This window comes from Vidua chalybeata, chromosome 15, assembly GCF_026979565.1.
Source record: "Vidua chalybeata isolate OUT-0048 chromosome 15, bVidCha1 merged haplotype, whole genome shotgun sequence".
NCBI lineage: Eukaryota > Metazoa > Chordata > Aves > Passeriformes > Viduidae > Vidua > Vidua chalybeata.
Window position 1 is genome coordinate 11,773,829 of NC_071544.1, and position 21,854 is coordinate 11,795,682.

General features: G+C 49.8%; 1 protein-coding gene across 1 annotated transcript; it reads right to left on the reverse strand.

The window, feature by feature from the left end:
* Window positions 1-209: 209 nt before the first annotated feature.
* CSF1R (colony stimulating factor 1 receptor) lies at window positions 210-20,010 on the reverse strand. Its single transcript, XM_053956416.1, has 21 exons — window positions 19,863-20,010; window positions 15,077-15,322; window positions 14,039-14,323; window positions 13,170-13,306; window positions 12,331-12,490; window positions 11,269-11,458; window positions 10,162-10,277; window positions 9,800-9,920; window positions 8,881-9,071; window positions 8,194-8,306; window positions 6,645-6,771; window positions 6,051-6,155; window positions 5,612-5,722; window positions 5,294-5,456; window positions 4,659-4,756; window positions 4,399-4,514; window positions 3,520-3,642; window positions 3,284-3,395; window positions 2,891-2,990; window positions 2,225-2,330; window positions 210-1,765 (listed from the first exon to the last, which is right to left on the reverse strand). Exons 1-21 carry the CDS (start codon window positions 19,909-19,911, stop codon window positions 1,634-1,636), a joined length of 2,901 nt encoding a protein of 966 aa, XP_053812391.1. The 5' UTR covers window positions 19,912-20,010; the 3' UTR covers window positions 210-1,633.
* Between the last annotated feature and the right edge of the window lie 1,844 nt (window positions 20,011-21,854).

Consider the following 21,854-nt stretch of genomic DNA (forward strand, 5'->3'; position numbering starts at 1 on the left):
GGTTGTTTTTTTTTCTTTTTGTGTACAAGACCTGGATGGCTTCAGGAGAAAAGGCACAAATGCTGCTGAATCTCTTCTGCATTTGCCCTGCCTTTGGCATTGCACGTGTCCCAGAGACTGCTGCCATGTGCCACATGGTGGCTTGTCAGATGTCCCATCATCACAACTGAAATTACATTCCATTATATCCATGCACAGGGACTACTTCAGAGCTTTAAAACCTTGCTTTTAATAAGTTTTTGTGTTACACAAGAATGAGTGGTTTTGGGAATTAGTACTGAGGAACAGAGTTGCAGGGTGATTGGGTAGGCCAGTGCATCACCCATGCTGAGAGTTGTTCCCCTGTGAGAACAGTCCTTAGAGCCCTAGGAGAGACTCATTTTGTTAAACATATTTTATTTTTTATAATGCTGACAGAGTTACATTAGCTTTTCATTTAGTAAGGAGGAATGAATCACTTGGTGTTAGCATAAAACCAGGTTTAATAGAATCAGAAATGGCCTACAATGAAATTGTTCAGAGTGTGACAAAGGCCACCTGCAGTGCAGCTGTAGTTTCCCTGAGCCCTGTCACTTGCAGTTTGCCTGTACCTGGAATAGAGATCCTTTACCCACCGAGTCAGGTGAAGCTGAGAAGGTTCTTTAGCTACTTCTGGTAGGTACACAGGACTGGGTGGCCAGGGCAGTAGTAACCCTGAGCAAGAGCTAGCTGAGAAATAGGTTGAAGTGTATTAGGACCTAGCTTATGAAAAAAATCACGTCAGCTGTACTATTAAAAGTACATTAAGGAAATTTAGTACAAGTCTGTAATAGTGACAAAGGGCAGTGATTGCTACATGCTCAGTAACTCAGAAGTTCTGTAGGATATGTGTAATGTTGATAATTTCTAGACCTCATTAAGCTGCCATTCTTTCCTGGATTGGGATTGTGTTCAGTGCTCTCATGGAAGAGCACTATTTTCTGCTGTATTTTACCTGAGAAAGAACTGTCCTTCTGTCCTGTTAGTGAGGCACAAGTTCACATAACCCTGGGGTTGGCTCTGTGGCTCACTTCATCCAAACACTCCCTGCAGAAGCATCAGCTGCAGAGAGGTGGATTGCACGAGGAGGTGTAGGGGTTAATCCATATTTAATGCTATGTAGAAGCTTTATCTATTTCTAAACACACTGCAATGTCCAGGGTCATACTGGACAAAGGGAAGAGAGCAGAACCATCAAAAAAGGGCGTGTGTGGAGTAGTTACAGTGCCAAGACATTTCAAGATGTGCTTATAAAACTCAAGGGTTTAGTAATGTGAGTGACACTTGGAAATGCCTTACTTGGCTGTGACTGGTGTTTTTTAAAAAACTACAAAATCCAAACTCCCACAGCCTTCTCTGGGGCACGGGGAGGCAGCTGCTGGGGACCTCTGTACCTTGTAGAGATGGAGCCTGTTACCATCCTAACAGCTCTATGCTATGTGTGAGAGAAGACTTCAGGGACTCCAAGGTGACTCCTTCGTTCTCCTTTTGGTGAGAGAGTCCGTAACACTCCCACTTGAGAAAGCACAGAGAAGGCCAAAGCAGAAGGTGTCTGTGTCCTAGGGTGAGCTCTCTGGAGCCAGGACAAGGACCAGCCCCAGGGTGAAGGTCCCACCTAACAGAACTGGTAGTTGTTGCCCTTGAGAAGCGGCTGCCCACTCTCCTCTTGCTCGCAGGACTCCTCACAGCAGCCAGAGGTGTCGCAGCCACTGTCTTCCTCAGCACTAGAGGGGAGGTTGGTGTAGTCCTTGAAAGAAAAGGAAGAAACACCCTGAGTGTGTTTTGGTCCTTTGATGTATGACACCTGTTCCTGTGCAGGTGACCAGCTGGGGATGTGCTCCCTCCACACTGCCACCCTTTGCTGTGCCACAGGGCATGGCTAACAGGTAGGGCAGGCCTGTGCTTTTGTGGACAGCTAGTCCTGAGAGAACGCACAGCAAGCCCAGGGGAATGGGGCAGGGTGCTGTGCTGGTAGTGCATGACTGCCTGTCACACTGAGGTTTCTGACAAGAAGCTGTGCTTCCCTGTCCAGCCCTCTTTGGCCGTGGTGACTTAACCCTTCAGCTGGATGCCTCTCTGCACTTCCCACCAACACTACACTGCTCCATCAGCTAATGGTAAGGGATATCACAGAAAACATGTCCAGAAGGTGTGTTCATACATGGGGAAAGACATCCTCCCCCTTCCCCTCTCCAGAGGGCCTCACCTGCTCCTTATGCACCTCCAGCTCTTTCTGGATGAAGCAGCCAATCTGGTCGAAGGTGGGTCTCCGTGTGGGCTCCAGGCTCCAGCATGCCTGCATGATGCTGTACCTGCAGGGCCAGACAGGGACAGGGAGGTTGCATGGTGCTGGGCTCTTCCCTGCAGCACTCTGTATGTCAGGGACACAGTACTGAGCAGTCCCTTGTCTTCTTCCAAAAACCCATGGTGAGTGCAGTGCTCCAGGGAATGGTGAGCACTGGAGTGGATGGAGCAAACTAATCAACAAGAAGCTTTATACCATCAAGACTTCAGGCTCACACTCATTACATCCTGTAACCTACTTAGGCTTGTCTTCTCATAATCATAGAGTCAAAAGAAGCCAACTAAAAAAAAGAAGAAAACCCCACCAAGTTCAGGAATGTAGACATGTAATGTGAGTGTTCTCATCTCCTGTCCCTAAACAGGGGATGCTGGATAGACTGCCCCAGGCCTTGTTTTCCTAAAGGAGCAAGGAGCAGCTTGGTAGGATCCATTCTTAACCTCAAGGCAGACACCTGGGAGCAGCAGGCAGAGCTGTGGGCAAGGTGCCTGTGCCATGTCCCTGCCTGTTGCCATGAGGCAGCTCCAGCCCCGCTGTCGCTGCTGTGTGAATCTCAGTGCATCCACTCACATTTCCAAGGGAGCAAAGTCAGGCCTGGCCATCTGGTATCCCTGCTTCACCATGCTGTAGAACTTGCTGTTCACCACCATGCCAGGATAGGGGCTCTTCCCTGTGACAGTAAAAGGAGCAGAGGTGGCTTTCAGGCCACAGTGTTCAACACTCCAGCCTTGAGGGGTGGGAAGAGGCAGCCGGGAGCATCACCAGGGAGGTCTGAGTTAGAGAAAATGATGTTGAATTCTTTGTTTTGAATGGTCCCTCTGGAAACAACACACTGTTTTACAGCCCTGATAAGCCTAGATTTTTTTCAACCTTCCTCCTTCCTTGGAAATTTTTCTGCAGATACATTAGGGCAGTAGTGAGCCACGAAAACAAAAGAGGTTTGCAAGCTCGCTTCTTTCTTACCAAGGGAGAAGATCTCCCAGAGCAGGATGCCGTAAGACCACACATCACTCTGCACTGTGTAAATGCAGTCAAAGATGCTCTCTGGGGCCATCCATTTCACGGGCAGGCGGGCCTGGAAGAGCAGAGAGTCCTGCAGACTGGGACAAGCTGGCAGCTTATGCTACACCCTGTCTGTCCTTCCTGCTCCAGCCCCTCCTACCCTTGTACCTTTTCTTGTGCCCATTTTAATTACTTACATTGCCTTTTACAACATAATTGGAGTCATTCATGATGTCCCGGGCCAGGCCAAAGTCACAGATCTTGGCTACCCGTCCATCTGATATGAGCACATTCCTGGCTGCTAGGTCACGGTGGATGCACTGGGGAGAAGAGACCACAACTGAGACCCAGTCACTGGTCCCCAGCAGTTCCAAAAAACTCCCTACAGCCTAGGCCTGCCACCAAAACATTGCTTATAGGGGCAAGGGGAACATGAACTACTTGAAGAGCCCCTGTCTGAGGCACCATGTCATGTACAAACTCTGTGTTTGTAGCTCTCTTTCAAGCACTTCATTTGCAGTGTTAAGACACTGTGACATGTCATGCTCTGTTCTTTAATCACTCATGGGGCTGTCATCTTCCCCATAGCGGGAGTGTCAGAACCAGGGGCTGTTGACACTGTCCTCATCCCTGAAACAGTCACAGGGTGACTGTCACACTCTGAGCCAGCTCTGGCAGTCAGCTCAACAGCCACTTTCAGTTCCTTGTCCCTGGCGCAGCAGGGACACTGCCAAAGCGAGAAAGCTTCACAATAAAGTTCCTGACCTCGTGTAAAAGCAGGGGAGAAAATGGTGAGACCAGCATGATGCACAGCCCTGAGTTCCCCCTGTAACACTGCCCTCCCATGATGGCCATGGGAGACAAGGGCTCTGCAGGGGACACCAGACACCAGGGCCCAGCCTTCTGCACCACCAGACAGAGCAGGGAGGCCCATGTCCATCAGCAGTTTGCTTGAGCTTGGCCATCCCATCCAAAGACATCCCAAGCCTTCTGCAGCCAGGATGGGTGGCTCCTGCTTGGCTGGACTGGTGTTGCCCACCCGGTGTGCTGGGGGCAGAGCTCCTCTTGGCACTCACGTTCTTTGATGCGAGGAATGCCATGCCCTGGGCCACCTGGCTGGAGAACTGTAGCAGGTCAGAGAGATTGAGGGGACGGAGATCCTCCCTGCCTTCATCTTCCTCCAAGCTTCTCCCTGAAATTCAAAGCAGAGATTTAGATTTGCTGCAAAGCTGGTCAGTAACGCAAACTGTGGCGTGTTGTGGTTCCCAGAGCTAAACCAGACAGGATGGCCAAAAGAAAGAAATCATGAAATCACAGAAATGAGCCTTTGACTCACCCCTGGCTTGCGCAGAATCTGATGCTGCTGACGATGATGACGACACAGGCCTCATTTCAACATATGTTTCCAAACCCTGGCTTGAAAAGCCACTGTCACTGAGCAAGAAGCAACAGAGAGGGGGGCAGGCTGTTAGAACCCTCCAGCAGTACCTTCTGTCCTGCTCCATGCCCACCAAGAGGAGAAACCACATGCCTGCCTGCAGAAGGTGACTTAGGGGCTTGAGGGCAAAGGCAAACTCGAAGCTGATTCAGAAAGGGGACCTGGGCCCTCTGTGTTATGGGGCTGGACCGTTCCCCCTTTTTAAGGGTGATGGGGAGCAGTCAGCTCCATCCTACCAAATGCATGTGCCCAATAGTGCAGAAAGCCAAAAGGTTTTGTTTCTGAATTGTGGATGGACAGAGAGGGCTGAAACCTGCATTTATTGTGGGATATTCAGTGACTGCTGTCAAAGTCCTTGAAAAACTTGGAATTATAACCAGGTCTGAACACATGCAACCCCAGTGGCTTTTACATCCTGGTATATTGATCTATGACCTTGATCTCTCCCCAGCACAGTGCTCTTCACACTTCTCCCAGTGAGTATCCAGACCCTGCATTGCTCAGCCCTGCAGCCACCCGAGCTCTGCTCCTACCTGTGGATGTATTTTTTCTCTAGCTCAATGTTTTTGTAATCAGCAGCGCTGTCTAAAGAGGTGTCCAGGGCAGAATCCTGAATAATTATGGATTCAGTCTTCTTCCTTAGGAAATTCAAGAGATCTCCATAGCGACAGTACTCGGTGATGACAAGGATTGGGCCTGGGAGAGCAGCAGAAAGGGTTCATTAAGGAATGCTGTTACTGTGACCTGTCCTGAGGATTGCTTTCCCTGGGAGCGCAGCAGAATCCACACTGTGCCTCAGAGGAGGAGCCCTGTCAGGGGTCTGTGGGGACAGAAGGGCTGGGGGATCCTACCTCCACAGGTGCATGCCCCCAGCAGGTTAACAATGTTCTCGTGGTGTCCCAAGTGACTCATGATCTTCAGCTCAGACATGAGAGCCTCCTGCTCATCCCTGTCTGCTGATGCTGTGGGGTGAGAGAAGGACTGTGTGAAGGAGTGAGGGAGGGACAAAGGGGAGATTAAGGGAGAGGACAGAAAAAGGTGTAGACAGAGTTATGGGAGAAAAGGAGGAAACAGACTTAGAGTGAAAACTATGTCCTCTAACTGTGCCTCTGGCCTCCCCTGTCCACAAAAAAGGCAGTAGTGTGATTCCAGCATCTGGTAATTGGCACAGAAACAACTTTAAAAAGTAGCTGTTGCAGCCTGTGAGCACCAACATGTGGTGAACACACTCTACATCCCGCCCAGAGGAGCTTGGAGGATTTCAGCCCTTGCAAGTTGCTCTGTGCTCACACTTTAGCATCTTCACAGCCACTTTGAGCACCGTATCTTCTTTGCCCAGCCCAAAAGCTGTGGCTTCTACCACTTTTCCAAAGGCTCCTGCTCCAAGAGTTTTTCCTGCAGAGAGAAAAAAAAAAAAAAAAAAAGTACTTTTAAGACATTTGATAGAGAACGATTGAGCAGCTGTCCTGCACACAGCCTTGAGGAGGATGTCTGGTGGATGGGGATGCCTGCTGGGCTCACACAAGATGACACATCCCTTAGTCAAGAGCTGGCAAACATCTGCGGGGAACTCTACTGTGAGCAAAGGTGGTGCAAAAGAGGCCATCTCCAAACTTTGCCTCACCAAGTCTGTGCCTTAGGAATGACCCCACATGCAAGAGGAGGGACTCCTGCAGCCTTCCTTGGAGCAAAGGAGGAGGGAGGCTGGCTACACCCTATCACTTGCCATCTTATGTGGAAGAGAGCAGCAAGGGCTGGTTAAGGATGCTGCTGGAATGTCTGGATTAGCAGCTTAGGATATCATCCAGAGCTTTGGCTCTTGAAGCATTTCAGCTCTCTGATGAGCTTCGTGCCACCAGACAAGCAGCAGGGAAGGTTTCTTACCAAACTGGAGGTTGTTCCTTGGAAACTCCCATTTTTCATTATATGGCAGTTGAGTGGGATCAATAAAGATGTAATTATTGCCTTCACAGGCCTCAATGATCTTCCAGCGCACCTGGTACTTGGGTTTCTGCAAGGAAGAGACTCCAGTTACTCAGTGTTTCCCAAGCTGGGAGGCTTCCCCAGCCCCAGCATCCACTCAAGCTCACTCTGCAGATGCAGGGGGAAGATACAGATTTCAGCCCATCAAATATCTTTTGAATCTGGACTGAGTGAGAGAGGGTTTTTCTGGACAGCCTGGACTCTTTGCAGTCATGAAGTCCCCCCAAGTCATCACCTATGACTGAGGGAGGCTCTCTTGCCACTGGCAGCAGCCTGTTGCCATCACTTGGGAGGGCAGAGCTGGGAGTTCCAGCACGTCCCACCAGAGCAGTGGCTGACAGTGCCCAGCTGGTGCTGGAGGGAGATGTCTCCACTGTGTCTCCTTCCTTGGACCCCTGGTTGCTGAGCACAGCAGAACAGTGGAGCTGGCCCACCCCCACTTCCCTTACAGGGGTAAAATAAAAAAGGAGAAAGAGAAGTAAGAATTTCTCTTTTCCAAGAATGTCATGGCAGAAGTAACCAGGCAAGGCAGAGAAGCAGCGCTGGACTCCTTGAGCAGAGAAGGCTGGTACTTGTCTGAGATAGGTAACCCTGTTATTTATAGACATGTCCTGCTTCTCTTGGGCTTGCAAGCCCTTCCAAAAAGCTATTTATTTCAGATCTGTGCTTACACATTGATTTCTCTGTCTCTGAACCACTGTCCAAAGGCAGCTCTGCCTGCTAAGCTGCAGGTGCTTGTCTGAGAGAGGGCTCTGATGGATCATCTGACAACCAGCATCAGAACTTTGCTGCAAAATGTTCAGCCTTGATAGGCTGTCAAAGGAAGGGTGCCAAAAGGGAGAGATGAAAAACAGGTGATTTTCACCCACTGATGAAGCAGAGCTGGCTACTGATTGGTTCAGTTTGTGGAAAAACAGAGAAGGAATCCAAATGCTAGAAATGAGCCTTGCAGAGAAAATGGGGCAAGTTCTTATATAAAAATAGTGACCAAGTCTTCCTGGAAACAAACTTCTAACACCATCCTGTTTCTCCATAAAACAGTTTTTTATAAAGCAGTGAGCAGAATAAAAAGTAGATGCAAACTGCAAAGCACTTTTTTTTTTTCTCCCTTAATTCAGTCCATGGATTTGTGGGGACCAGAGCAAAACCAGCTGCAAGTGGCAGCACAGAGTGAGGATCTCTGTCTGACACCAAACAATAACCACACTGACCTGTGGGCTACAAGGCTGAAGGACCAGGGCAGGGGAGGTATTAATACACTGGGTTGGGTGCATGAGCTTTGCCCTGCAGCAGAAAACTCCAGATGGAATCTGGGAGGCAGGGGAAGTGAAGGAGGCAGCTTCATGGCACCTCCAAGCTGAATGGTCCCTGGCCTGGCTGCCAGCAGAGGCTGTGTGGCCCCTGAGGCTGGGCAGCCCTCTCAGCCCTTGCCCTGAGCAGGGAATCTGACCTGGTTGTACTTGTAGAGCAGGAAGAGGAGCAGGAGGAGCAGCAGCACCAATGCGCCTATGCAGGTGGAGAGAACAGGGCTGAAGACCTTGTTTGGAAGGGCCATGACACTCCCTGGAAGAGGAAGAAAGGAGAATGAGTAAACACTTAGTTCAATCCCAACTCTTGGGAGCATTTTGCCCAGCTATTCCCTTTGGATTTCTCTGTATGCCACACACCCCAGCACTGCCCTCAGCACACCCTTTTGGGAGCTGAGGGAAGGTCTTGATGCCAAACTCTAGGCTGGAATGGTTCTCCTCGTACCCTATTTCTGCATAAACAGCACCAGGTGCAGGTCAGACTGACTGGGGACCAAAATCTGTGCAGCAAACAGCCCCACCAAAAGATGCAGCCCCTGTATTTTTGTGGGCTGTGAAACTGCTGGATGCACCATGCCCTGGAGCTGAGTCCTGCAGTTATAAGATGCTCATGCTGTGGCTCAGCCTTTGGCTCCAGACTATAACCCAGCCAGGAATTCCCACATGCCTCTCAGGACTGGCAAATGCCAAAGCCTCACACCTGTGAAGGTAAAAGGCTTGTGGAATCTGCTCCAGCTCTCTTGCAAGACAGTGGGGATATACATAAAGGATGTAATCTCAAAACCCCCAGATTCTCCCCCACTCTGCCAAGCTGATGGTTTGTATCTTACTGGTGATGGTGAGTGAGTGAAACATGTCAGAGGCGTTCCCTTCCCCGTTAATGGCCACGCAGCAGAAGGTGAAATTGTCACCCAGCTCCTCAAAGGGGATGATGCTCTCCACCTCCACCTCTTGGAAGGGCAACATATTCACCACCTGGGCTCTGGAGTCATTCCGTATCAGCCTGTAATCCTCGCTGTACCTGCAGGGATGGCAAGAGGAGACAGTGAGTGCTGCTCTGCAGCACAGCAGCTCACAGCTGAGGGGAGGCCTGTGCCAGACTAGAGAGGAGACACTGGGAATTAGGGTTGTAGTTCTGTGAGATGTGTTTCTCTATGCCAAATTAAAGATCTCACCCTGAACACCACAGCCATGTATAGACAGAGCCACGACTGCCTTTATGTGGCTCAGCACTCATAATTAACACTTTTATGTGTTCTGCCATCAGTCCCTTCAGTGGGGCTGGTCCTGAGACACAACAACCCTGTCCAGGCAGCTGCAGTTACTTCCCATGACTCTGTAGCTCAAGTAAACTCATGCTCTGTAGCTCAAGTAAATTAATGCTCTGCAGAGCCTCAGACCTGCGGAAGTCCCAAAAAGGTGACTGGGCCAGCCAGGATGTACCTCTACAGCAACATACACCAGGGCACCTCTCCAAAGGATCCTTATGTTCCTTGGAAAAGCATGGGGAGAACATGAATCACAGGTGGACAATCTCTTCAAGCTCAGGACTTTGGGAATAGAAAGTGCCCCCTCTTCTCAGGCAGACCCCAAGAACCTCTTTTTCCAGCAGAGGAACATCCCTGTTGCTGTTACTGGGCAGGCTGTGCTGTATTGCCCAGGAGCACACGTGGTGCTGCTCAGTGAACGCCAGCCTGGCAAGGGCAGGGGCACAGCTTGGAGGTGCTCAGGCCCCTGGGCAGCTCTCACCTGTCCGAGTGGACGGGGCACTGGTACCACTCGATGCGTGGGGCAGGGTACCCGATGGCCACGCACTGAAGGGTGCTGGAGTCATCGGCTGGCACCTTGATTTTGCACACCCTTGGAGAAGCTGTTGGGGAAGTCATAAAAACAGTGAATGCTGTGACCAGAGGAAGAGCACATCCCCCATGCTATGGTTTCCTTTCCATGTGTGCAACAATAAACCAGAAGGAACCCCTGTTTTGTTTGGGCTGGGTCTGTGTGCCCTGTGGGTGCTGAGCTTGAAGCAGCCTGGTACCCCAACCAACTATTTTTTCCAACTGGGAAGCATCCCAGGGGCAAGCAGGGTGAAAGAATGGACAAGCACTTACATTTCAGAGAGATGCTGAAGGTAACTGATTCATTGGTCTCACTGTGGAAGGCATAAAATGTGTAGAACCCTCCCTCTCCTTCCTTCAGGCGGTTCAGGGAGAGTGTGGTGTTGTACCTGCTCACAGAGAGAAACACTGTGAAGAGCACACAAGCCTTGCTCAGTGAGATGCTGCTTCCTGTGCTCTGGAGCAGTGAACACTTCCAGCACTAATCCCAGCCCATCAGGGAGCCTGCCACTTGCTTCTTCGGGGGAAGTAGGGAGGAACTGATCTTCTTTAGGGGAAATACTTTTTGCCACTAAGTGCACTTCAGCACTTCTGAAAGGCTACAAGTGGGTGAACGCTCAGAAATAATTTAACATTTAAATCATTGCCTTTCAAGGGTCAGGGGACACTGGTCCTCCTGCCTTTGGCAGAATGAGTTTCTCCATGAAGTCGTGCTCCCTAGTGCCGACTCCCCTCTGCCCCAGCCCATTTCTCAGCCCCCAGTGCAAGAAAGAGTTCACCCTAAAGCCATAATTTTTGCCAAGTGGCACAGCTCCTCTTGTGGATTGTTTTTTGTTTCTACGAAAATGAAAGGGAAATTGTCCAAAACCCCAACAAATGGAATGATTTTCTTTCAGTGTCCCCTCAGTCTCAGTTGGCTGTAGGCTTTGGAAGAGCAGACCTGTACCCTCTGTTAGCTCATATCACATAACAATGTTTGTGACATGGGGCTCTCAGTACCTCTCAGTGCACACTCTTTCAACATCAGAGCAGGGGATGGCTCCAAGGACCAGTGAGGGAATTAAGCTTTTTGTACTATTCATCCACTCCTGAAATTTCTTGTGGCAAGGAGAGTGCAGAATTGAATAAGCAGATCACAAATGCGATACTGACTTCCACTAGGCTTTTTAAAGAGAAGGCCACCAGTTTAGAGAAGGGTGGTGTCCTTCTTGATTTGATCATGCTGTGGTTTGCTAATAATACTGGAAAGAGAAAACAGAAATGCAGAACAGTTTCCCTCTTTTAAACCAGAGAGTTTTCTGCAGAATGGGGCCTGCCTGTCTCAAGGAAAGCTCTCTTGGAAACATGCCATAGCCAGTGTAGAAGACAAAGAGCACGTACCAGTTTCTTCCAGAGATCATTTCACCCTTGAATATGGTGGGTTTAGAGTCCTTCAAGGGATTCCTGTGTTCCCAAGCCCACTGGAGAAGTTTTGGGTAAGCCTTAATGTGGACCTGCAGCTCCACACTCTCTCCCAGAGCAACCTCCAGGCTGGTGGCTTGCCCTGGGGTCAGGTGCACATAACCTCTCTCTGCAGGGTGGAGGAGAGCATGACCGTCAGCAGGCATGTCCAGAGACCTGGAATAACCTTACACCAGCTCCACAAATGGATCATTATTGGAAAGAGCAGCCTCAGCTGGGAGACTGCAGGAGGGAATGAAACATTACACAAGTATGTTCCCAAAGGAGTACTCTTAAATTACTTCTTTGTTATGGCACCTTAGATTACACTGCCTGAGGAGAGCTAGAAAATCTTAGTGAAGTCTTGTAAGGAAAGAAGTTATACATGCTATATCCTAAGAAGTGATGAGGCTAAAACAGTATCTCCTAATTCTTTAGAAAAGAAAGGCCCTTTAGCTAAAATCCTGGCTTCTCACTAGGAGATAACTCAGACTGAGCCTTCTTTCTGAGCTGTGGTGTGCAGCAGCTTTGGATCATCAGCAAACTCCAGCCTGTGAGCTGTAGGGATGAATTTTCCATCTTGAGATCCAAACAAGTGTGTAATAGACCTGAATCCCCATGTGTGGATCTGTGGCTGGAAGAGACCAGATCCATACTCTGCTCATGTGGCTCGCCCTTCCTTCTAACCAGCCTTTCCTGGTCTTCCAACACAACCTTGCCCATTCCATTTTTACTGTTTCAAAGCTGTTTATAAATGCACAGAGACTGAGAATAGCACTCTAATTTTTCATCCAGAGCCCAAAACATGTCCTCTGGCTCCTCCAGATACGAAGAGAACACCAGTTCCTTTCCTAGCAGCTCCACAGTTATCATGTAAGCCCTCAGGCACAAGTGAGAATTATGTTTTCAACAACAAATCTTGGAAGAGAATGGAGGCAGAAGCAGCAAATACTCATGGCTACACATGATTCAGCCCTACTAGGCTTTTTGGGAAGTACTCACCTACTACCTGAAGCATTGTTGAGGCATTCCTGAATCCTACTGAATTGTTAGCTATACAGACGTACTTCCCACTGTCTTCCATGGTCACAGCTGCAATGGACAGGGTGTCATTGATGAAGTAGTTATCATTTTCAAAGCCATACGTTTTAGTTCTCATGACCTGTCAGGCAGAGAACAGGGAACAGCACAAATTGGAAGGGCAGAGCAAACACATCTGGCCTGCTCTGGGCTAGAGAGCTCATCGCTGAGAGCAACCTGTGTGGAGACCCAGAGGAACATTAAACCCAAGGAGCCAGGGCAGATATTCCACAATAATTAGGTTATAGCTATTGTCAGCCTTCTGACTGCAGCTTGGCCTTACACTGTGTGATCCAAACATACCTTGTGTGTGGTTTCATCTCCTTAGCAAAGGCATCAGTTATAATACAGACTTCTAGCAAAACTGATCTAACCATCTTGCAGTTAGAAGTCAGCATCATAGAGATTTTGAAATGTATTCCTTTTCTTCAGACGTATCTTTTCTCTGGAGAACTCTGTCCTGAAATGTTTGCTGCTTTATAAGCCCTGGCAGGGCTGGGTGAAGAAATGTTGCTTTAATAGGTACTGTGGTTCCTGTCCAATAAACTCAGCTGAAACAATACATTCTCATACCTTGCAGAACTGTTCTGACAACAGGCAGGTGTTTCTTTATCCTGTGTCATCCCAAAGAAAGGATATTCAAATTTCTACAGCTTGAATAGCTGCTTTGGTTGGGTAGTTCAAGATTTTGCTGTGGGTCTGAGCAGTTCTTACCAGCCTGTGTCCCTCATTTTCCAGGAAAGCCCCACACCTCAACTTACTGTCTTTGCTGCTGTCTCCCATCTGATGTCATACTTGTGGGAAGGAGCAATCACTCTGCAGGTGACTTGGAAAGGTTCTCCCACGATTCGCACATGGTCTGCAGGGTCCATCATCACTGACACAGGCTTCCTCGGTGCTGCACAAAGGCAAGCAGGGAAAGATTCAGTGTCAGCTTCTCCAGTGATCCCCTGTGCTTTGGAGACTCCCCAGGATCTGGCTACCTTAGGTGGTGAGGCACAGGTTGCCCGGAGAAGTTGTGGATGCCCCATCCTGAGGTGTTCAAGGCCAGGTTGGGTGGGCCTGAACAACCTGATCCAGCAGGTAGCATCCCTGCCTGTGGCAGTGAGCTTGGAACTAGATGATTTTCAAGGTCTCTTCCCACCCAAACTATTTTATTACTCTATTCTATGATTCTACCTCCTCCTTTCCATCCTCTTTAGCCTCTTTACCCCCCACCTTCCCCTTCCCTAGAGATCACCACTCCCTTCTGAGCACAAGTCTGTAGGAAGCAGTACAGGTGGGGAGAACACAGCAGTCAGGAGTGTGGGTTGAAAAGAAAGAAGATTTTGCCATGGTTACAGATGGAGCATCGGGACCCAAGGACTTGCAGAACATTGGAGAGATTGATGGACATTTTTTTTCTGGTCTGTGACAGCAAAGATTTGAAGACTGCTGAACCCATGCAAACCCATCTGAAGGAACCAATTTTTCAGAGGCTGATGGAATTTGGCCTCCATTAAATAACCTTTTGAAACTGCAGGTTCAAAAGGTCTTCCCTGCCACTGGAAAGGAGCTTTTCCTTAACTATCTACTGTGGCCAGCTTAGCTATTTGTGGCCCTTAGGACAGCAACAACCCCTGTTCTTTACCTTCTTCTATAACCAGTCTTATTTTTGATGAATTCCTTATTTTTCCATTTATCTGCGCTTGGCATCGATAAGAACCTTTATGGTTGTTTTGCACATTGTACAGTCTTACTCCTCTCTCAGCACTGAAGGAGTAGTTGGTCCCAGGTGGGAGAGAAGAGGCATTATCCATTATCAGAGTCACATTGGATCCGTACTCGGGGGCCGTGATGAGACAGGGGAGATCAACATTCCCACCTTTAACGGCCCCGATCCGGAAAGAGGGGACGTACCACACGTTATCAGGATCTACAGAGGAGACAGGACAGGCTTGTGAGAGGGGTCAGAAAATGCACTGAAGCTGAGAAACACATTCCAGCAAGGGCAAGCCTCCAGCACTGCTGCCCAGTGGGAGTTCGATGCTGGGGCAGCCCTGCTCAGCGCCTGCCTGACTCAGCCTCCAAACACTCACATGACAAACCCAGCTCCAGCTAAGGCATTTGAGGGGGTCACAGCAACCAGCTCACAAATGTCCACGGATAAGAGAGGCTGAGAATATGCAAACCTCTAATTGAACTTTTCACCGTGGTGAAAGTTTTACTTTATGAGACCTCCAGCTTCCCTGCTCAGGGCAGCACTTCTGGTACAAGGGAAGGGGTGAAGTCAAGTGGTGGAGATACCACAGCATAGCTTCTTCTGGGATAAAAGAATATCTGGGGTTCAGGTCATGTTGGGAGGATGTAATTCATATGACTCTCTCCCTTATCTGAGATACTGGCAATACAGTTCTCTGATTTTCTCAGTGCTCATTACAATACTGAACAGACAGTTTTTCAAGAAGGGAAGCCACAGCAGAAGGAGGGAGAGATCCACATATATTTGAGATGCAGCTCTATACTTTATCCCAGTGCTTTAACCATGGGCACCATTTTATGTGGACTCACATGGCTGTGGCTCCCCAGGCAGCCACACAAGCACAGCACAGCAGAAAGGACCTGTGCAGTGGCTCCCTGGAAGGAGGCTGTTCTGCCAGTGGGTGTGGGAAGAGAGAAGCAGGGTTACCTCGCACAAACAGGTGGATGGCTGCAATGCCCTTGTCACTGCTGTTGACATAACCACAGCTATAGGTGCTTGTGCTCCTGTAATCGGCCTTGGGAATACTGAGCGTGCTGATGGTGTGGTTACTGAATGTATTCTTTTTGCTATTCCATGCAACTTCAGACTCTCCTGAGCAGTGCAAGAGGACTGGATCACCCGTGTTGACAACCAGAGCAGGGAGGTCAGGGCTGATCACTGGAGATGCTGAGCCTGCAAGGGAAAGAGAAAGTGAGAATGCAAAAATGATCCCTAAAGATTCTCTGTTGGAGTTCATGCTGCTGAGAATGGAGTAGCTCAGCATCAGGAAAAGGCTGAGCCTGGGATTCAGACTGGCTTTTTGGCTCACATCATTCCACCCATTCTCTGTCCCACCAAACCCATATGGCCTGATACTCAAAGGAATGAATTTCAGGGAAGAAACACCACCCTCCACACTTCCCTGCCATTTGAACATTTAGACAACTGGGACAGGAAAAACAATCATCTGGAGCTGATTAGGGCAAATGCCAGCTTGGCAATTGTTCCTGCTGATTTTTGCCTCTTCTTACAATAGTTTTCCTTTTGTGGCAGAGCTGGAGTTGCTCTCTGAACTGGGTTAGCCAATAGCATCATTTGGTGGAGTTTAAACCCAGTTTGGTGCATGGGGCTCTTTGTGCTGAGATGAGCTAGAACAGACCTGGATGGCTCCTGCAGAGCAGGAGGTCAGTGCAGATCATTTGGGAAGACTGCCCTTTTGTTGCCAAGTACTGGATTTTGAAGGACACCTCCTCATGTGTGTCATGGAGTCACACACTGCATTCTCCTCGCAGACACCAACAAAACATTGTGAAACGACACAGCATTATTATTCCTATTTGGGAGAGGAAACTGAAGCATGGAAAAGCTAAAGAGCTGATGACAGCCCATAGCTGCAGTTCTTCATACAACACACCAGTCCTGCAGACACCAGCATCACAACCAGCCAGAGTTCTGATGCATCTCTGCTTTGAAGATGCCTGCTCTGCTGGCTGAATAAAGGGGAACCAGGGTCCTACTCCAGCCTTAGTGTCAGAGGGAAATATTTTTTCCCTGTTTTGCCCTGTCAGCGAGTTCTTTGAGTCACGTCCTATATTTAGGGTGGGGGGAAGTGCAAAATGAATCAGTGCCACAGGGCTGGGGAAGAAGTGGTGCAGCCACCCCACGCCAGGCCCTCAGGGAGGACAGGAAACACATTGCAAATGGCTATCTGTGCTTGGGGGGCTCTGCACCCCCTTCCAGCCCCTATCCAGGGCTACTCTTCCACTTCTGCTTTCCTTCCCAGTCACAAACCCAACCTCACATCTTAAAGGGACACACACCCTCAGGCAGATAATACTAATCATAAGGGAGCTGTGCAATTTATCAATTCATTGCTCTGCAGGCAGTGATCCTGCTGCCAGGGACGCTGGCTCTGTAACAGCCAGCAGACACACCCCCATCCTCATCCACCCCTGATCACAGCTCTTTTGAGGAGGAAGGCGATGCCCAAGGCACAGCTGTGTGTGCCCTGGGCTACCAGCTGTGCTCACGGCTGTGCCATCCAGAGCCCACACATCAGAGCCCAAAGAGCAGCATTTAAACCATCTTGGGCTGAGGACTCCCTCCATGCAACAAAGGGTTGAGAACATGAAACTCAAGACCCTGGAGAGCGTTGCTGGTGTGTGTCAATGACACAGTGGCCATGGGGAAGCTCAGACAAGGCCTAGATGAAACTCACTGGCCCTGTAGGGAGAAGCAGAGAACAAGAATCATTGGGGCATGGAAAATTTGACATTTTATCGCCCTGTTACTTTTTTTTTTTTTTTTTTTTTTTAATACTTTTATCTTTCTGTGGAAAGAGAAGCCCAGAGTGGAGAAAAACATATCCCAGAATAATTTACAAAGCTACATTTTCCACATATCTGAGGCAAAACATTCCTCCATTTTTGCTAAGCTGTGTTTTCTAGTAGGGTTTGATATTTCTGTTGCTTTAACTTTTTGTCACTGGATTCTTTTCCCTCACCTACTCTCTGCTTTGGCTATCCATCCACATCCAGGGCTTTGACACCATTTCATGGGGAAAATGACTCTTTTTGCAGGAGGACAAGGAAAGAAAACAAATGAACAGGAGCAATCTCACTGTGCATTTTTGTTGTCGCCAGCTTACAGGTACTACTGAGATGCAGTGGCCAGAAAAGGCTGTGGGGCGGTGCTCTCCAGAACAGTGAAGAAAAATCCTTCAGGCTGTCACTAGAGACTCACATCAACAATACAAACACCACACAAGTGGAGTGAGGACAGACAAGAGAGGGACACCAAATGCAGGACAAGGTGAGGTGAAGGTCACCTAAGCACCCATTCCTTCATGTGTGCTGGGGGGTGAGTCAGAGCAGTGGATCCTTTTCCAGAAGGGGGAAGCAGGGCTGCTGGGGGAGGCTGTGTCCCTGCTGACCACTGTGCAATCTTGCACGAAGCCCAAGGATGTCTCTCTTCTGCTCTCCAGCAGCTTCCGCAGCACTGCCAGTAACTGCTGGCCAGAGGTTTTACCACACTTGGGTTGTGTAACCATGACCTCTCCTTACAGCTGCAGACTCTGTCCCTGCCTCTCCTGTGCCAGCCAAAACCCAGCTTTCCTCTGCTGAGCATTTGGTGAGGAAGGAGAAGTGAAGGCTGGTACGACAGAAGTGTCCAGGATCCTTACCACAGAAGCCAGCCACCAGGATTTTGAGTTAGTTCTGGGGAGTAACTAGGCTAAGGTCCAGCCCTGAGAAGAACCCATACCAGACCTGAGCTCCCTTTGTCCCACCCTCAATGAAGCAAGGAAAAATTTGATTTCTGAGGACCCCTTCCCCAGAGTCACCACAGTGTCTGGGGAACCAGGGATGGAGAAGATTGTGCTCATCACAGCTCTGCCTGAGGCTTCTACCTGAGAGGTTTAGATTACCCACAATAAGAAAACAAAACCCCCAGGAATACATCTCAGGATGGCCAAGAACACAGATGCAACATGATCAAGTTAAAAACATTTCCTCTGCTTGATCTGAGCCTCTTACCCTCCCTCAGCAAGTGCCCAGATCACAACAATCACATTACACCAGCCCTGGGTACTCACAGAAGATGCACTTGCAATCCAAGAGGTAGGAGAAGGAAGTCAGGCTCTGACTCCAGCTGGAGGCTATTACTTTGTAGAACCTTGGCATGGTGCAGCTTTGTGCTGCAAATGGCCAGCAGTGCTGGCACTCACACAAATGTGTGTCCTACTGCCTGACGTGGCAGACAGTGCCTCATGAAGATGTCACAGCTGGTGGTGATCTGGCACTGGCCAGTGGCTCAAGGAACCTTTGGAGAGATCCTAAAAGCTATTGCTATGATCTCTCACAGATCTACATTAGACCTGTCTAGTCCTTATTACCATAAAAAACCACAAGAAATTAAAAACGCTGAAGCCATCACAACCCAGTTCCCAGCACAGCAGACCTAGAAAATTATGCTCAACATGTTGCAAACATCACTTGAAGTGAAACAACGAGTGAGAGGGATACAAATTTCCTGGGCTGCAAACAAGAGCAGTGCAGTGGCCCAAGAAGGATTCTCTGCCCAGCTGTCACATGCTAAATGCTTTCCCCACAGGCTGTCCCCTTCCAAGGAGGACTTCACACCATAGTCTCACTGTGTCCCCAAGCATGCTCAAGAGGAACATTAAGGTGAGTGCCATACAGGACCTGAGAGGTTCCCAGAACTTCAAAATGCAAGATTAGTAATGCTGGTTTCCACCTCTTTGGTTGTAAACCTCAAAACAGGCTTAGTGACTCTTTTTTGAGGTTGGTGGGTTATCACTTCTTGGCCATCTCTGCAGCCTCAAAAAACAGGCGTGTTCACCTTTCCCTTCTTGGCTGGCTGGGTTGTTTCCATCATATCCTGGCTCTACAGCCCTGTTGTGTGTGCCAGTACCACCAGAAACCAGCAATCCTCAGACACCCCAGCTGGGCATGAGGTGCTTTGGAAGGTGCCAGTGCACCTGATTTTCCCGACTCCTTCACCTGCAGACCAAACATCTCCAGCTCCTTCCACATTTGAGCAAAGTTTTATTTTGGAAAGAGCTTCCCTCAGGACACAGTTGCTGCTGAACCATTCTTTCATCTTAAACCCTGTCCAGACCCAAAGAGTGGGAAGTTTCCCTTTCCTATCTCCCCACAGCCAAGGCTCTCCTATGCTACATGCACCTCTCCATCCTCCTTGGCCTTACCTTGGCAGGGCTGCAGGCAGCCAAGAGCAAGCCAGGCTCCAGGCAGCAACACACCCTCTTTCCACCTTTCCCTCTTTCCACCACTGCCCTCCCTCTGTAATTGCAGCCAGCTCTGCATGACCTTCAGAAAGCTGCTACAGCCAAGCCTGCAGTGAGTTCCAGCGCTGGTGTCTCTTCCCTGCAGTGCCTCAGAGCACACACATTCTGCCTACCCATGCCAAGGATCCTTGAACCTGCTCACAGCACTGTCCCCCTTCATGCAGCAGCAAACAGGGACCATCCCAGCCCACAGCAGCCTTTTGGGACACACGACTGGGAGCCCAGCTTCACCCTCCACCTCCAGGAGCTGTGTGTCTGTTAGTCCAGCTTCAGCACAGCCCCGTCCCCACCAAGGCCATCACCCCTCCTGACCCGAGAAGGGATGGAGCACTCACACCAGATAGCCAGGAAACCCTCAGCACATCCCAAAACTCCCCTGGAGTGACGTGGGGCTTTGGGAGTACTTACCATGCCAGAAGCCAGCTGCAGTGAGCAGCAGGAGGAGAACAGGACCCATGTCCCCAGGGACCGTGGTGTCCCCAGCACGGAGCCAATGCTGCTGAAGGATCCTCTCAAGCAGTGGGTGCCTCTTCTCGTGGCCACCGTCCCCAGCACTCCCTTGTCAGGAGCTTCTCCTTTCTGAGCTGACCACAAGTTAACAAATTCCCTATTTTGTTTGTTTTTGAAACAGGGGGGAAAAAAAACAGGCCGTCACGTCACCAGTGACAAACCCCCATGGCAGAGGCGGGGCCATGTGCACACCCTGCTGCAGGGTCCCCCTGTTTTTGGGGGTCCTCCTCAGGTCTCAGAGAGGAGTCCATCCCCAGACTGGCAGGGGCCACTGCACCATGCTGGGGTTTGGGATAATCCTGATGTTCTCTGGTTTCTGCCACTCCAATCCCCAGGGACATTTATACTTTGGCCTTGTGTGGGGACACAGAGTGTCCCCACAGTTGCAAGCAGCAGATTCCATTTTATTTCAGCAGAACAAGTTTCACTTGAGGCCCAGTGGCTCTTGCTGGCTTTGGGACCTGAGGACCCTCACAGGACATGGCAGGCTCCTCACAACAGGCCCACAAAGGCAATTCAGCCCAGGGCAGCTCCCAGGTGGGAAAAAGCCTGTGAAGATGCCAAATTATTTTGTGTTAACCAAAAGTGTGATCCTTGGTGCACAGAGGGGTCCTGTGGCCACACAGGATCACCCCCAAGCCCCATGCCAGTTTCACCACCCTCCCTGGCAGGGAGACGTGTTGGAGTCCAGCTTGCAGACCCCTTCTGTCTGGCTCCTGGCTGGGCTGGGGGCACACGGGGACCCCTGCTCTTTCCTGACCCAGTACCCCCAAGCCTGGGGCTCAGAGTGACCCTGTCACAGGCACCTTGAAGCGGTAATTAAACTAATTAGCTAATTAGCAGTGTTAGTAATTAATAAATCAGATACTTTGTTAACCCTCCACTGGACTGTGGGTCTTTCAAAACAGGTGTGAGGGAAGGCTTGAAGTCAGCCAGTTCTCCCAGGGACACCAAGTCAGCAGGATTAGCAGCTCCTGTCAGACACAGGGTGCTCCTTGCTCTCTGCTCTGTCTCTGGATAACCTCACGCTGCAGCAGAAGTTCAGGGTTGCTCATGGCAGCTCTGGGGTGGGAAGTGACAGCCATCACCTGACAGCACTGGGGAGGAAGGTCCAGCCAGGGGCTCTGCCAACTGCCCCAGCAGCAGCGCCAACAGCAGGAGGTGACAGGAACCCCACGACAAACCATGGGCAGAAAGAGAAGGCTTGTTCCAAAATATCTGCAGAGGTGGCTGTTGAATCTGCACCTGCAGTGCCCTGAAAGCCTCCACAGCCTGAAGGGGAATGGGCTTCTCCAAAGGGGCAGTTAGAGAGGTACCAGCAAGACAAGGTCCTGGGGCCAAGAGATGAAAGCATGGCTGAATGTGCTGGAGATGACTAAGAGTCATGGGAACGTGGAGAGCTCTTGGTTTTGGCCAGAAGGATGGCTGGAGAGCCTGAGGGAGTCCAGAGAGAAGGAAAGGCAGTTTTTGGCTAAAGAAGGTTTCCCCTCAGCAGTTTTTCCTGGCAGGATAGGGAAGAAGAACATGAATTAGAGGCAGCATGGTGCTCTGGGGGGCTCCTGCCCAGAGCTGGGGTTGTCAAACAGCTGGGCCACAGGACATGTCTGCTTGATTATTCTTTCCTCCTTTCAAGCCAAAGGGGCTTTTTAAAGGATGTTTGTTTCCCTCCTTCTTCTTTTTAAGGCTTTTTTTTTTTCCAGGAACAAATGCCAGCTCAGAGAGAACTGACTCACCAATGTGAATAAGTATTAAACCAGACAGGTTTAATAGAGAGAAGGGAAACAATCTCTCAGCCTTCCTTCTTCTCTTTGAGGGGGCCCCTTGCACAGCATCTCTGCTGGCAGTGATCCCCAGGTGGCAGCCTGGACTGGGCACACCTGGGGATGCTCA